The 12,707-nt window shown below is 48.3% G+C and overlaps 1 protein-coding gene across 4 annotated transcripts in view; it reads left to right on the forward strand.

Annotated features, from left to right (window-relative positions):
- The first annotated feature begins 865 nt into the window (after positions 1-865).
- The window catches only part of vps8 (VPS8 subunit of CORVET complex), a 734,009-nt gene continuing 722,167 nt past the window's right edge, over positions 866-12,707 (forward strand). For all 4 annotated transcript variants that reach the window (XM_041200655.1, XM_041200658.1, XM_041200657.1 and 1 more), the window contains exons 1-4: positions 866-991; positions 7,165-7,233; positions 10,070-10,200; positions 11,180-11,276. In XM_041200655.1, coding sequence (XP_041056589.1) covers positions 920-991; positions 7,165-7,233; positions 10,070-10,200; positions 11,180-11,276 — 369 coding nt within the window. In that variant the 5' untranslated portion in view covers positions 866-919. The remainder of the gene's footprint in view (positions 992-7,164; positions 7,234-10,069; positions 10,201-11,179; positions 11,277-12,707) is intronic.

The raw sequence follows: 12,707 nt of genomic DNA on the forward strand, positions 1-12,707 counted from the left end.
TTCGCCTAGTTCTGTCGAAGGGTCATGAGGACTCGAAACGTCAACTCTTTTGTTCTCCGCCGATGCTGCCAGACCTGCTGAGTTTTTCCAGGTAATTCTGTTTTTGTTTTGTAAATTCTTGCAGTTTGCCTGATCTTTACAGAGCAGAAGGAGGCGATTCGGCCGACTGAGTCTGCACCGGCTCTCTGAAAGAGCATTCCGCCTCGTCCCACTCCCCGTAACCTCGCGCGTTCTCTCTTTTCAGGTGGCAGTCCAATTCCCCTTTTGAATACCTCGGCCGAACCTGCCTCCACTGCCCTCTCGCTCAGGGAGTTGGCTCCTGGCTCCAGACTCCAACCACCGCCCCCACCCCCACCAGGGCGGAATAAAATTATTCCTCACATCACATCTACTCCTTTTGCCGTTAGTTCTGAATCCGTGCCCCCTGGTTCTTGGTGTTCCCCTGAGAGGGAGCAGTTTCTCACGGCACTGCTGGTGAGAGTGGCAGGGCCTCCTGCTGCGGTGCGGAGTGGCACCCTCCAGGTAGGGTCTCTGGTGACCTGCTGCAGGGAAATAAAACTGTGCCCTGTGTGCCTGATGTGCCACTGGGGCAGGGGTGAGCTCTCAGTCTGCACAGTCCCATTGCAGCTTTGCTCTGTGTGTGTGTGTGTGTGTGTGTGAAGCTGTCAATCACCTCCCCGGGGAGGCCACGCCTCCCTGCCCCGCCCCCCCCCCCTCCGCCAGCGCGGCCGCCGATTGGCCGGGGCGGCTGCCCGTCAGGCAGGGAGGGAGGGGGAACGTTGCGGTTGCCATGGGGAGGGCCGGCTCGGGGTGGGGATTGGGCCGGGCCGGGCCGGGGGGGCGGGGATTACGCCGGGCCGTTTGAGGGGGGGGCGGCGGCCCGGATCCGGCGGCGGGGGGAGGAGGGAGGAGGAGGAGGATGGCGGAGTCGCCTGAGACCCGGAGCCTGGCTTCGGCCTCCTCGCAGCTCAACCTGGCCGAGGCGGAGGGGGTGAGTAGGAGGTTCGGGGGGGGGGGGGGGGGGGGGGGGGGGGGGGGCGCGGGCCTAGCTCCAGCCCCAGGCCTCGGGGCCTAGTGCTTGCCCCCAGTGGCCAGTGACAGGCACCGCCCCCCCCCCCCCCCCCCCCCCCCAGCCTGTTGGCCCCTCTCCCAATAACAAGGTGGGATTGTGCCTGAATCCACCTGCAGCATCCCCTTCACTCCTGGTGTAACCCTGGAGCCAGAGACATCAGAGCCAGGTCCCCCTGCCCTGCCCCCCCTCACCTGTCCAGCCCTGCCTCACCTCCCCCAGCCCTCACCCCCTGCCCCCCCTCACCTGCCCCCCCTCACCTGCCCAGCCCTGCCCTCACCTCCCCCTCCCCTGCCCTGCCCCCCCTCACCTGCCCAGCCCTGCCCTCACCTCCCCTTCCCCTGCCCTGCTCCCCTCACCTGCCCAGCCCTGCCCTCACCTCCCCCTCACCTGCCCAGCCCTGCCCTCACCTCCCCCAGCCCTCACCCCCTGCCCCCCTCACCTGCCCCCCCTCACCTGCCCAGCCCTGCCCTCACCTCCCCCAGCCCTCACCCCCTGCCCCCCCTCACCTGCCCCCCCTCACCTGCCCAGCCCTGCCCTCACCTCCCCCTCGCCTGCCCTGCCCCCCCCTCACCTGCCCCCCTCACCTGCCCAGCCCTGCCCTCACCTCCCCCTCGCCTGCCCTGCCCCCCCCTCACCTGCCCCCCCTCACCTGCCCAGCCCTGCCCTCACCTCCCCCTCGCCTGCCCTGCCCCCCCTCACCTGCCCCCCTCACCTGCCCAGCCCTGCCCTCACCTCCCCCTCGCCTGCCCTGCCCCCCCTCACCTGCCCCCCCTCACCTGCCCCCCCTCACCTGCCCCCCCTCACCTGCCCCCCCTCACCTGCCCAGCCCTGCCCTCACCTCCCCCTCGCCTGCCCTGCCCCCCTCACCTGCCCCCCCTCACCTGCCCAGCCCTGCCCTCACCTCCCCCACCCCCTGCCCCCCCTCACCTCCCCCAGCCCCCACCCCCTGCCCCCCCTGCCCTGCCCCCCCTCACCTGCCCAGCCCCCCCCACCCCCTCCCCTCCACCCGCTCCCCCAGCCCCCACCCCCTCCCCCCTCCCCTGCCCTGCCCCCCAACCCCCTCCCCTGCCCCCCGCTCCCCCACCCCCTCCCCTGCCCCCTGCCCCCCAACCCCCTCCCCTGCCCCCCGCTCCCCCAGCCCCCACCCCCTCCCCCCCTCCCCCCCTCCCCTGCCCTGCCCCCCACACCTCCCCCAGCCCCCTCCCCTGCCCTGCCCCCCCTCCCCTCCCCCAGCCCCCCCACCCCCTCCCCTCCCCCCTCCCCTGCATTGCATTGAGCCAGTTGCAGTTGTTGTGAAACAGCCACCCTGCTGTCAGTGCATGTTGCAGTATTTGGACAGCCGATGTTGCAGCTGGACATGCCTGTGAGGAGCTTTGTCTGCGCTCAATACCCCCAAAGTGATCTGCCCTGGCTCCGGAGCAAAAAGTGGCAGCTTGACTTGGTGACCTGCCTCAGTAACATACCCCCCCCAGCCCCGCCTCTACAACTTGGGCGCAGCATTATTATCTCAGGGTCTTCTGAAATTCTGCAATCTAATTCTGCATCCCCAATTTTCACCCCCCCAACCATTGGCAGCCGTGTCTCCAACTGCCTGGGCCCCCCCCCAAACACTGGAATTCCCTCCTTAAACTACTCCATCCCTCTTCCTCCGTTAAGATGCCAGTTAAAACCTACTGCTATAACCACCATCTGCCCGACTATCTCCTTAGCTGGTTCAGTGTCGTATTTTGCTTTATAATGCTCTTATGCCGCACCCTTGGGACAGTTTGTTACATTAAAGGTGCTATGTAAATGGAAATTGGTCTTGTTCTGCTAAGTAGTGTTGAATGACAGGGCAGCACCACAATTCAGCGAAAATGTAATATTGCGAAGCTAGCGTATTCACATATCCCTGTATTTCCAGCATCGATTGGTTTCTTAAAGTTCCACTTTAATTTTTTGTTATTGTGTGTGTACTTGTGCTCATGTGTGCCACCATCCTGTGGCCCTGGTATTTGCATGTCCTGAGGACTGCAACAGCTAGAGATAAGTGAAAAGTTTATAACTGGCTGCTATCAAAGAGGAAAAAGGGGTAGAAAGGTGAAGGATTAGAGAGGCAATTCAAGAGGTGGGGGCCTGGGAAGCTGTGTTGCTAGTGATGGAGAGATTAAAATTGAGGATGTGCACCTTACCACAATTGAAGGAATGCAGGTATCTTGGTGGATTGTGGGGCTGTGGGTTAGTTTTGTTCTGAGGTTACAGGTGTATGGAGGATTTTGAAAACAAGGATGGGTATTTTAAAATTCAGGTGTTGCTGGACTGGGAGCCAGTGTAGGTCAGCGAGCACAGGGTGATGGGTAAACGGGACTTGCTATGATTTAGGACTGGACAGCAAAATTTTGGATGAGCTTAAGTTTCTGTGTAGTGGAAGATGGGAGGCCAGCCAAGAGTGCTTTGGAATAGTCAAGTCTGGAGGTAACAAAGATATAGATGAGAGTTTTAGCAGCACATGAGCTGAGGCAGTGGTGACAATGGGAAATGTTAAGGAGGTGGAAATAGGTGGTCTTAGTGAGCCTGCAGATATGGGGTCAGAAATGATGCCAAGGTAGGAAACAGACTTGTTCAGCCTCAGACAATGGCTGGAATGTGGGATGGAGTTGGTGGCTAAGGAGCAAGTTTGTGACGGGGACTGATTCTTCCCAGTGTTTAGCTGGATGAAACTTCTCATCAGTCCTGGAGGCTGGACAAGCAGACTGACAAACCAGGGGTTGAGAGTGGTGGTGGTGAGATGGAACTGGGTGTTGTTAGTGTCTGTGTGAACGTGACATTGCGTAGGCTAAGGGCAAAACCAATTTGAGTGAAGAAAAGCCCTAAAGATAATAAGTAAATGACAAATTAACTTTTTGATGCTGTTGTCTGAAGGTGGAATGTTGGCCCTGACACCAGGGGAGCTCCCGGCTCTTTTTCAAATGGTGCCCTAATACATTTTTACATCCGTTTCAATAGACAGAGAAAGCCTCAGTTTATTATCTAATCCAAAAGTTGGTACTTTTGACAATGTGGTATTTCTTCAGCATTACGCTGAAGTGTTAGCTTTGACTATGGGCTGACGTCCATAGTGGAGTTTGAAGTCAGAGATACGAGCTTCAAGCTAACTCACTGAAGGATGAAGTTTCCATCCACTACAGTGCAGAGCCAAGCCTGGCCCTGAACTCTAGCTACAAAATTTAAGCGTCAATGCTGTTTTAATTTTGCACGGTTTGGATTTGCTGTCGTTAGGGCTATATTCCAATGGTGCTTGGACACAGCAGTGTTGTGGAGTATCTAAAAGACAATCAGTAGAGAGTCGACTGCAGGTAGATTCAAGCAGCAGTTTTTTGTTCAGTACAAGTGTGCATGCATGTGAAATGCTCTTTCAGAATGCTCCAAAAGGCAATTTGAAGTTACACAGTTTCTGTTGTTAAATATACCATATTTGGGATAACTCATCATTAACTCGCAATGCTCTTACATTGTATGTTTAATTGTTACATCCTTCATTGAAAATGAGTTTACAACATAAACATGGAATGACCTGTTCATCAACTCTGCGTTTCCTGAGGAATCTGTAAAACAATCAAGGAATGACCTGACATTTAGCACAAATGAAGTTCGCAGTTCATTCCAAAACATAAACTATGCTTATCTATCCTACTTTGCCTAGTCATCTGCATATGTTGACCCTGAGGTCAAGCGATCGGTTTGTCACAGGGTAACTCATAGACTATCCTTCAACTTATTTTAACTTGACCCAAATATCATATTCCCTTAGCTTTATCATGGTCTGACCCATAGGCTAGTCATTAACTGCTGGGCCTGGTCAAAAAGTTTTGTTCATTGTTATTTTTTTTAACTGCGGACACTTTTAAAACTTATATTCACAACTTGGCCAAGCCTGGGTAATCCCACGATGCATACTGATGTGCCTCTTCAGCAGTATAGCTACTTCTTCAAGGAACTTCTGCAAGTTCAGTCGAATAATTTTGCTATCCGGCCATTGATGTGTAAACCGTGTGACGTGAGAAAAAACTTTTTTACACAACGAGTGATTTGGGTCTGGAATGCGCTGCCAGGAAGTGTGGTGGAGGCAGGTTCAATCGAGGCATTCAAGGGGGCACTAGATGATTATTCGAATAGAAACCATGTGCAGGGGTACGAGGAAAAGGCAGGGCAATGGCACTAGGTCATGATGCTCATTTGGAGAGCTGGTGCAGACACGATGGGCCGAATGGCCTCCTTCTGTGCAGTTAAAATTCTGTGTAAGGCATGCCGTTTGACTACCCTGTTACAGATTATAGATGCTACTCCTGATACTTTCCTGATGCTGAGCTCTCTGTTAATGACACAACTTTATTGCCTTTTGAGAATGAGACATTTATCTCTCCACATTTGAGCTACATATTGTAAAGAGTATAACCCCACAATGTACCAACAGCCCCAGTGAATGAGTTCATAATATGGAGCAATCAGTGAAGCTGATTTGTTTCGTTCAAGATTTTTACACATGTCCCAGTTAACATTTCAAGCTTATTTACTGTGGTTTTTTTCCCTCATGTTAGGTTTGTCCAGCTGGAATTTTCCATCCCAAATTAATTAATTTTGTAAAATTTGTCCCTTGGATGTGGGTGTCGCTAGCATTCATTGCCCATTCTTAATGGCCCTCGGGAAGGTGGTGGTGAGCTGCCTTCTTGAACCGCTGCAGTCCATGTGGTGTAGGTACACCCACAGTGCTGTTAGGAAGGGAGTTCGAGGATTTTGACCCAGCGACAATGAAGGAACGGCGATATATTTCCAAATCAGGATAGTGAGTGACTTGGTGGGGAACTTCCAGGTGGTGGTGTTCCCATCTATCTGCTGCCCTTGTCCTAGATGGTAGTGGTTGTGGGTTTGGAAGGAGCTTTGGTGAATTCCTGCAGTGCATCTTGTAGATGGTACACACTGCTGCTACTGTGCGTCATTGTTGGATGGTGTGAATTTTGAAGGTGGTGGATGGGCTCCTGGACGGTGTCAAGCTTCTTGAGTGTTGTTGGAGCTGCACTCATCCAGGCAAGTGGGGAGTATTCCATCACACTCCTGGCTTGTGCCTTGTAGATTGTTGACAGGCTTTGGGTGTGAATGCTGTTTGCCACTGAGCAACCCAAGCTGCCATTTGTCATGTGCTGCACTCTATGCTATTATGAGTGAGTCGTTATAGGATGTACTCTGCTGCAATACACTGAATGCTTGATTCCAAAAGACCTTTTTGTATTTGTGGACTATCCTACTGTCCACTGCAAGAACATCATCCTGCTGTTAATGAGATGTTTCAATGCTTGAATCCATTTGTTTTGTCCTGTTGTTCATTTGGGGCTATTGTTCATAATGCACAGTAGGTGGACGTTAGTTCATAGTGATCGGTCTAGCCTAAGACCTATTTCTGCAAGCAACACAGAAGTACGATCTGCTGCTGATCCACGATGAATCTCACTGGTCAAAATGAAACTTAGGTTGTGCAGAAATTTGTGAAGTGTGTTGTATGATTTGTGCCTTGTGCTTTGGCTGGCAATCCAGTTCTGTCCAGGTGGCATATTATGTTGGAACTGGGTTGGGGGGGGTTTGGAGTGGGGGTGTGGGAGGGGTCCACCTACTTCATATTTAAAAGGGGTACCCTGTTATCCTGTGGTCTGCTTAATCTCACTGTGTTTGTAAGTAGTACCCAAAAAGCTCATAGTGCACCATTTTAATATAGATGTCTATGACATCTTTGGCAATCTCTCCTTTGCCTCCACCTATCACTGGCCCTCTATCCAGCTCCACCTGTCCCACCCTCCTTAAACAGCTTATATTTCACCTCATTTCTATTTTTCTTCAGTTCTGGAGAAGAGTCATATGGACTTGAAACGTTAACTCTGTCTTCCTCTCTGCAGATGCTGTCAGACCTGCTGAGTTTTTCCAGCTATTTTTGATTTTAATATAGATGTTGGTCATGGCGAAATCAGCTGCAATGCTCACCTCGTTTGTGCTTTTCGTGTGATCAACTTATTCAAGAGTGACTGCATCCAAAAAAAAATCAATTTCTCCTTTTTTCCACGCAGATTGATGACAAGGAGTTTGATATTCCCCAAGTCGATACTCCACCTACTCTAGAAAGCATATTGAACGAGGTAAGCCTTGTGATTAGATAAGATATTTATACCTTTTTAAAAATTAAAATTTTAAATATTGTGGGTCTGAGGACTCAGTTTCTACCTGTGACGAATGTAATTGTAAATGAAGTCGAGGGTCACAGGAGGATTGGGGAAGTGCCGCTCCCCCTGAAAGTGGCTGTGAAAAGTAATTGTGCTTGAATATCCTGGAAATCCCCAATCAAAACAAATCCACAGTCAACTGGAAAAACAGAACAGTTCTGTTGAAGGGTCATGAGGACTCGAAACGTCAACTCTTTTCTTCTCCGCCGATGCTGCCAGGCCTGCTGAGTTTTTCCAGGTAATTCTGTTTTTGTTTTGGATTTCCAGCATCCGCAGTTCTTTTGTTTTTATCCACAGTCAATTGATTAGCTTCCAAAAAGAAAGCGTTAAGTTTGGAAGAGACCTCCTCAGAATTCTTAAAGGCTTTGGTTTCTTGTCCCCCTTCCATCACTTTCGGGGTGTAATTTGTGATATTTAATTTTTAAACATCAGAGCAAATATTTACATGGACTATAATGCTAAATTCAGCAGGAAAAGAATCGACCTGACTGGCTGCTTAAGAGCTGCCTCTCTGTGGCAGGTTTCTGGTGCTTGCAGCAGTAAAACTGCCTCCAGCTCTTGCAGGTGAACTGAATTCCATGACACAGGTCAACCAGTCAGCACCCCAAGGCCAGAAAACTAGGGGTGCATCTCTGTGGCAGGTTCTGTCACGTGGAGCTGGACGCCAAGCCCGAGAAAGTGGAAAATGTTGGTTTGTATTTGCAGTGCTGGGAAGTGTGAAATACAAAGTAGGTATTCCAAAAAGGTTTTTTTTCCAAAATGTATTCTTTCATGGGGTGTGAGCTTCACTGACTGGGCCAGCATTTACTGCCCATTATGTTGATGGAACTGCATTTATCCAGGCAAGGAGGGAGTATTCCATCACAATCCTGACTTGTGCCTTGTAGATGGTGGACAGGCTTTGGGGAATCAGGAGGTGAGTTACTCGTCGCAGGATTCCCAGCCTTTGACCTGCTTTTTTTTTAATCCTTTCATGGGATGTGGGCAACACTGGCAAGGCCAGCATTTGTTGCCAATCCCTAATTGCCCTTGAACTGAGTGACTCGCTCGGCCATTTCAGAGGGCAGTTAAGAGTCAACCACATTGCTGTGGGTCTGGAGTCACGTGTAGGCCAAACCAGGTAAGGATGGCTGATTGCTTTCTCTAAAGCACGTTAGTGAACCATCCTTACCTGGTTTGGCCTACATGTGACTCCATTGTTACTGAGCTTTATGTTCTAGATTTATTAACTGAATTTAAATTCCACAGGCTGCTGTGGTGGGATTTGAACCCTTGTTTCTGGAGCATTAACCTGAGCCTCTGGATTACTAGCCCAGTGACATTACTGCAATGCCACCATCTCCCCAGCCACAGTATTTATATAGCTGGTCTAGTTCTGTTTCTGGTCAATGGTAGCCCCCAGGATGTTGATAGTGGGGGATTCAGTGATGATAATGCCATTGAATGTCAAGGGAAGATGCTTGGATTCTGTCTTGTTGGAGATGGTCATTGCCTGGCACATGTGTGAGGTGAATGTTACTTTTAATTAATGTAGTTAAATAGTAATACTGAGGTTGGTTGAACGTCACTCACCAGCCATGACAAACTTGCAGTGACACAGAAGAGCACCACTGCCTTCCAGGTTACTGATGAGCCTACCAGGAAACAAAATATCTGAGAGTGGCCAGGCAAACGCTGTCTCTCCATCCTTTGTGTCATGAGCATTTATTTGTCTAATTTGGTGAACCTTGTGAAGAATGCCCAGTTTCATACCATTGAATCATATTGTGCCATGATATTGTTTATGCCATCATTGCCTTGTCTTCTATGCCTTTCCTGTTTCCTGGCTAGCAATGCATTGTACCTTATCTTAAGCTATTTTACACCACTACATTTAGGAAGGGGAGCAACTACAGGAGGTGAAAAAGGAAGAGGTTAATTTTTTTCTGTAATTTTTTTAGCGACCAGCAGAGAATAAGGAGTATTGCTGAAAAAAAAGAATAATTTTTCGTTGAAGTTTTTCATCTTGCACTCATCAGGACAATTCGCAAGAAAACCAAATGTAAGGGGAACAACAATTTATTCTATATGAGAAGAGAGTGCTGATGATCTCACACAGTATAAATTGTTGTTCCCTTTACATTCAGTATTCTTACAAATTGTCTTGATGAAAGCAAGATGAAAAGCTTTGACAAAAAATGTCTCTTTTTTCAGCAATACTCAAGTTCTGTACTACCAAATGACTGTTAATAAGGGTTATGATAGGGATACAGTAGCATTGTGGTTACTGGGCTCATAATCCAGAGGCCTGGACTTAATGGTCCAGAGACTTGAGTTCAGATCCCACCATGGCAACTGGGGGAATTTAATTAAATAAATTAAATCTGGTTGAAAAATCTAGTATCAGTAAGAAGACCATGAGACTTCTGGGTTGCTGTAAAAACCCACCTGGTTCATTCATGCCCTTCAGGGAAGGAAATCTGCCATCATTACCTGGTCTGGCCCACATGTGACTCCAGACCCACAGCAATGTGGTTGACTCTTGACTGCCCTCTGAAATGGCTGAGCAAGCTGCTGACTTGTATACCAGAAGGCAGCTCACCACCACGTTCTCAAGGGCACTTAGGGATAGGCAATAAATGCTGGCCCGCTTGCAGTGACACCCACACCCTGTGAGTAAATAAAAAAGGCAGCAAGGCATGTGGCAAAAACTTATACAGATTGTAGGACCTTGTGTTCCTCTTCCCTTTCCATTGTACCCCTCCCCACACAGACAGAAGATGAAGATGAATCATTTATATTGGAGGACCCAGCTCTCTTGAACATGGATAACATTGATACGCACTCGGGTGAAACCTCGTCTCTTGCTAGTTCAGATAGTGGAGACAGGACGAACTTAAAACGGTAAGTGTTTACAGGGAACAGCAATGTGTTTACAGTCAATAAAAAAGAACTCACGAGGTTAAAACTTAAACAAAACTGTGGGGAAAACCATTTCTACTCAAACTTACTGGCCTTACTCTTGTATACGTGTTTTATTGAGTTTATGTTGACTTGTAGTCTCTAACTACTGATGGTTATCGTGCTTTATCATCATTGTAGAAACTAGAATTTTAATAGCAGGGCTCTGATGGATTATATAATAAATGAGTAGTGAGGGTCTAATGTGGAATCCAATCAACGGGTCAGATATATATTGGAATAATAAATACCTGGGAATGTGTCAAAAACTGTGATCTAATCAAGGATTCAGATGGTTAGTATTTGAGATGATGGTTTATGTTTAGAATAATGAATACATGGATGTGAGTCAGAGTGTAGAATCTGATGAGTTTCTTCAAGCACAAATATGATGCAGTTAACTTTCATATGTTACACATTTTTCAGTATTATCAGCCTTCTCCATAATCATAACTGACAATGGCTTTTTGCAACTGGTTTCGTGACAAACCATGTGCATTAACTGTAGGGATTTTAAAGAAGAAAATTAAGCCACTCTTCCATATTTCCTGACAACTGTCTCGGGCTGCATCCAGGTTGCTGCTTTCTGTTATCCATTGGAAATCTACTTTGGGAATGGAGGCAAAAACATTCCAAGCTCAATAATGCTAATGGACGCAGGAGTTAAAGAACCTTTGTGCCCTTAACAAAGGATCATAATAAAACATCAACAGTGAAATCAGCTGTATTATATCTGCCATTGATTCCTGCAACTAAAGCTTTTGACTGGTGTTGATTGCTACTGATTGACTCTGAAGGGTCTAGATTACAATTTGTTTTGCTGTGTTAGTGATGTAGGGCTGAACAGGGGTAAAGATAAGAAGATGCATCTCTCACGGTTCCTTTTCCTTCCTCTCGTTTATTAACCAATGGCATCATCCAGAAGGAAAAAAGCTTCAGATGTCAGCTCAAGCGTTCCTGGTTCGGTTGTCCGGCGGTCAGTCCTTAAAGGGGTTTCTGCGCAAGTTGTGTCTGCAGCAGTAAGTATATTTCATTAACTTTTCAGCAGGTGTTTTACATATTTCCTGGGATGGTGACAGGCATGCAGTTACTGTGTCTTTTGGCTAAATAACATTTGGTTCCCCCTTCATTGGAAGTGCAGCAGGGTGATGGTCATGATGGCCATTTTCTTGTTTCAGTAGGAGAGTCGTGCTAAACAGTTCTGATAAACGTCTTGAGTTTAAATGTTCTAAAACATTGAGTGCTATAAAGTGGAATTGCGGATGTAGATGTATGATATTTCTAAACACAAGCGCATGGTTTCCAATGGGAAGATTGATGCTACATACATTATTGCAGTGCCTGAGAGATATGATTAGGATAACTTACAGACTGGCAGGTTTTCTATGGCACAGAAGAGAGAAGAGGCCAGGCCAGAGTAAGATCATAAGAAATGGTCTTTAAATATGGCACCTGGACCCTCGAATCCACCAGCTTATGGCGGGCGGACGAATCAGCTCCCGACCTGCCGGGTGTATCGGACCGATGGGTGTCTTTGCATAATTAATGACCCGCCAAGCTCAGAATCAGGCCCGAGTTCCCCCCATTCCAGACAACAGGGTGGGCCCACCAGCACACTTAGTCTCATGAAGTGAAACTTCCACCCAGTGAGTGGGCAAGAACATGGCAGATGGAATATAATGTGGAAAAAGGTGGGGCTGTCTAGTTTGGTAGGAGGAACAGATGTGCAGAGTATTTTTTAAACAGTAAGAGATTAGAAAGTGTAGGTGTACAAAGGGACCTGGGTGTCCTCATCAATAAGTGACTGAAAGCTAACAGGCCAGTGCAGCAGGCGATTAGGAAGGTTAATGGAATGTTAGCCTTTATCACAAGAGGAATGAGTACAGGAGTAGCAAAGTCTTGCTTCAATTGTATAGAAACTTGGTTAGACCACACCTGGAATACTGTGTGCAGTTTTGGACCCCTTATCTTATGAAGGATATTATTGCCTTAGAGGGAGGTTCACCAGACTTGTTCCCAAGGTGGCGGGACAGTCTTATGAAGACAGATTGGGGAAACTGGGCCTGTATTCTCTAGAGTTTCGAAGAATGAGAGGTGATCTCATTGAAACCTACAAAATACTTAAAGGAATAGACAAGGTATACACAGGTAAGATGTTTCCCCTGGCTGGGGAACCTAGAACCAGGGGACACAGTTTCATAATAAGGGGGAAGCCTCTTAAGACCGAGATGAGGAGAAATTTCTTCACTCAGAGGGTTGTGAACCTTTGGAATTCTCTACCCCAGAGGCTGTGGAAGCTCAGTTATTGAGTATGTTTAAAGCAGAGATTGGTACTTAGAAATCTGTCAATGACATAAAAGGATGTGGGGATAGTGTGGGGAAAAAGTCATTGAAACTATGATCATATTGAATGGTGATGTGGACTCAAAGGGCCGAATGGCCTACTTCTC

Source organism: Carcharodon carcharias, chromosome 12 (assembly GCF_017639515.1).
Source record: "Carcharodon carcharias isolate sCarCar2 chromosome 12, sCarCar2.pri, whole genome shotgun sequence".
In the NCBI taxonomy this organism is placed as follows: Eukaryota; Metazoa; Chordata; class Chondrichthyes; order Lamniformes; family Lamnidae; genus Carcharodon; species Carcharodon carcharias.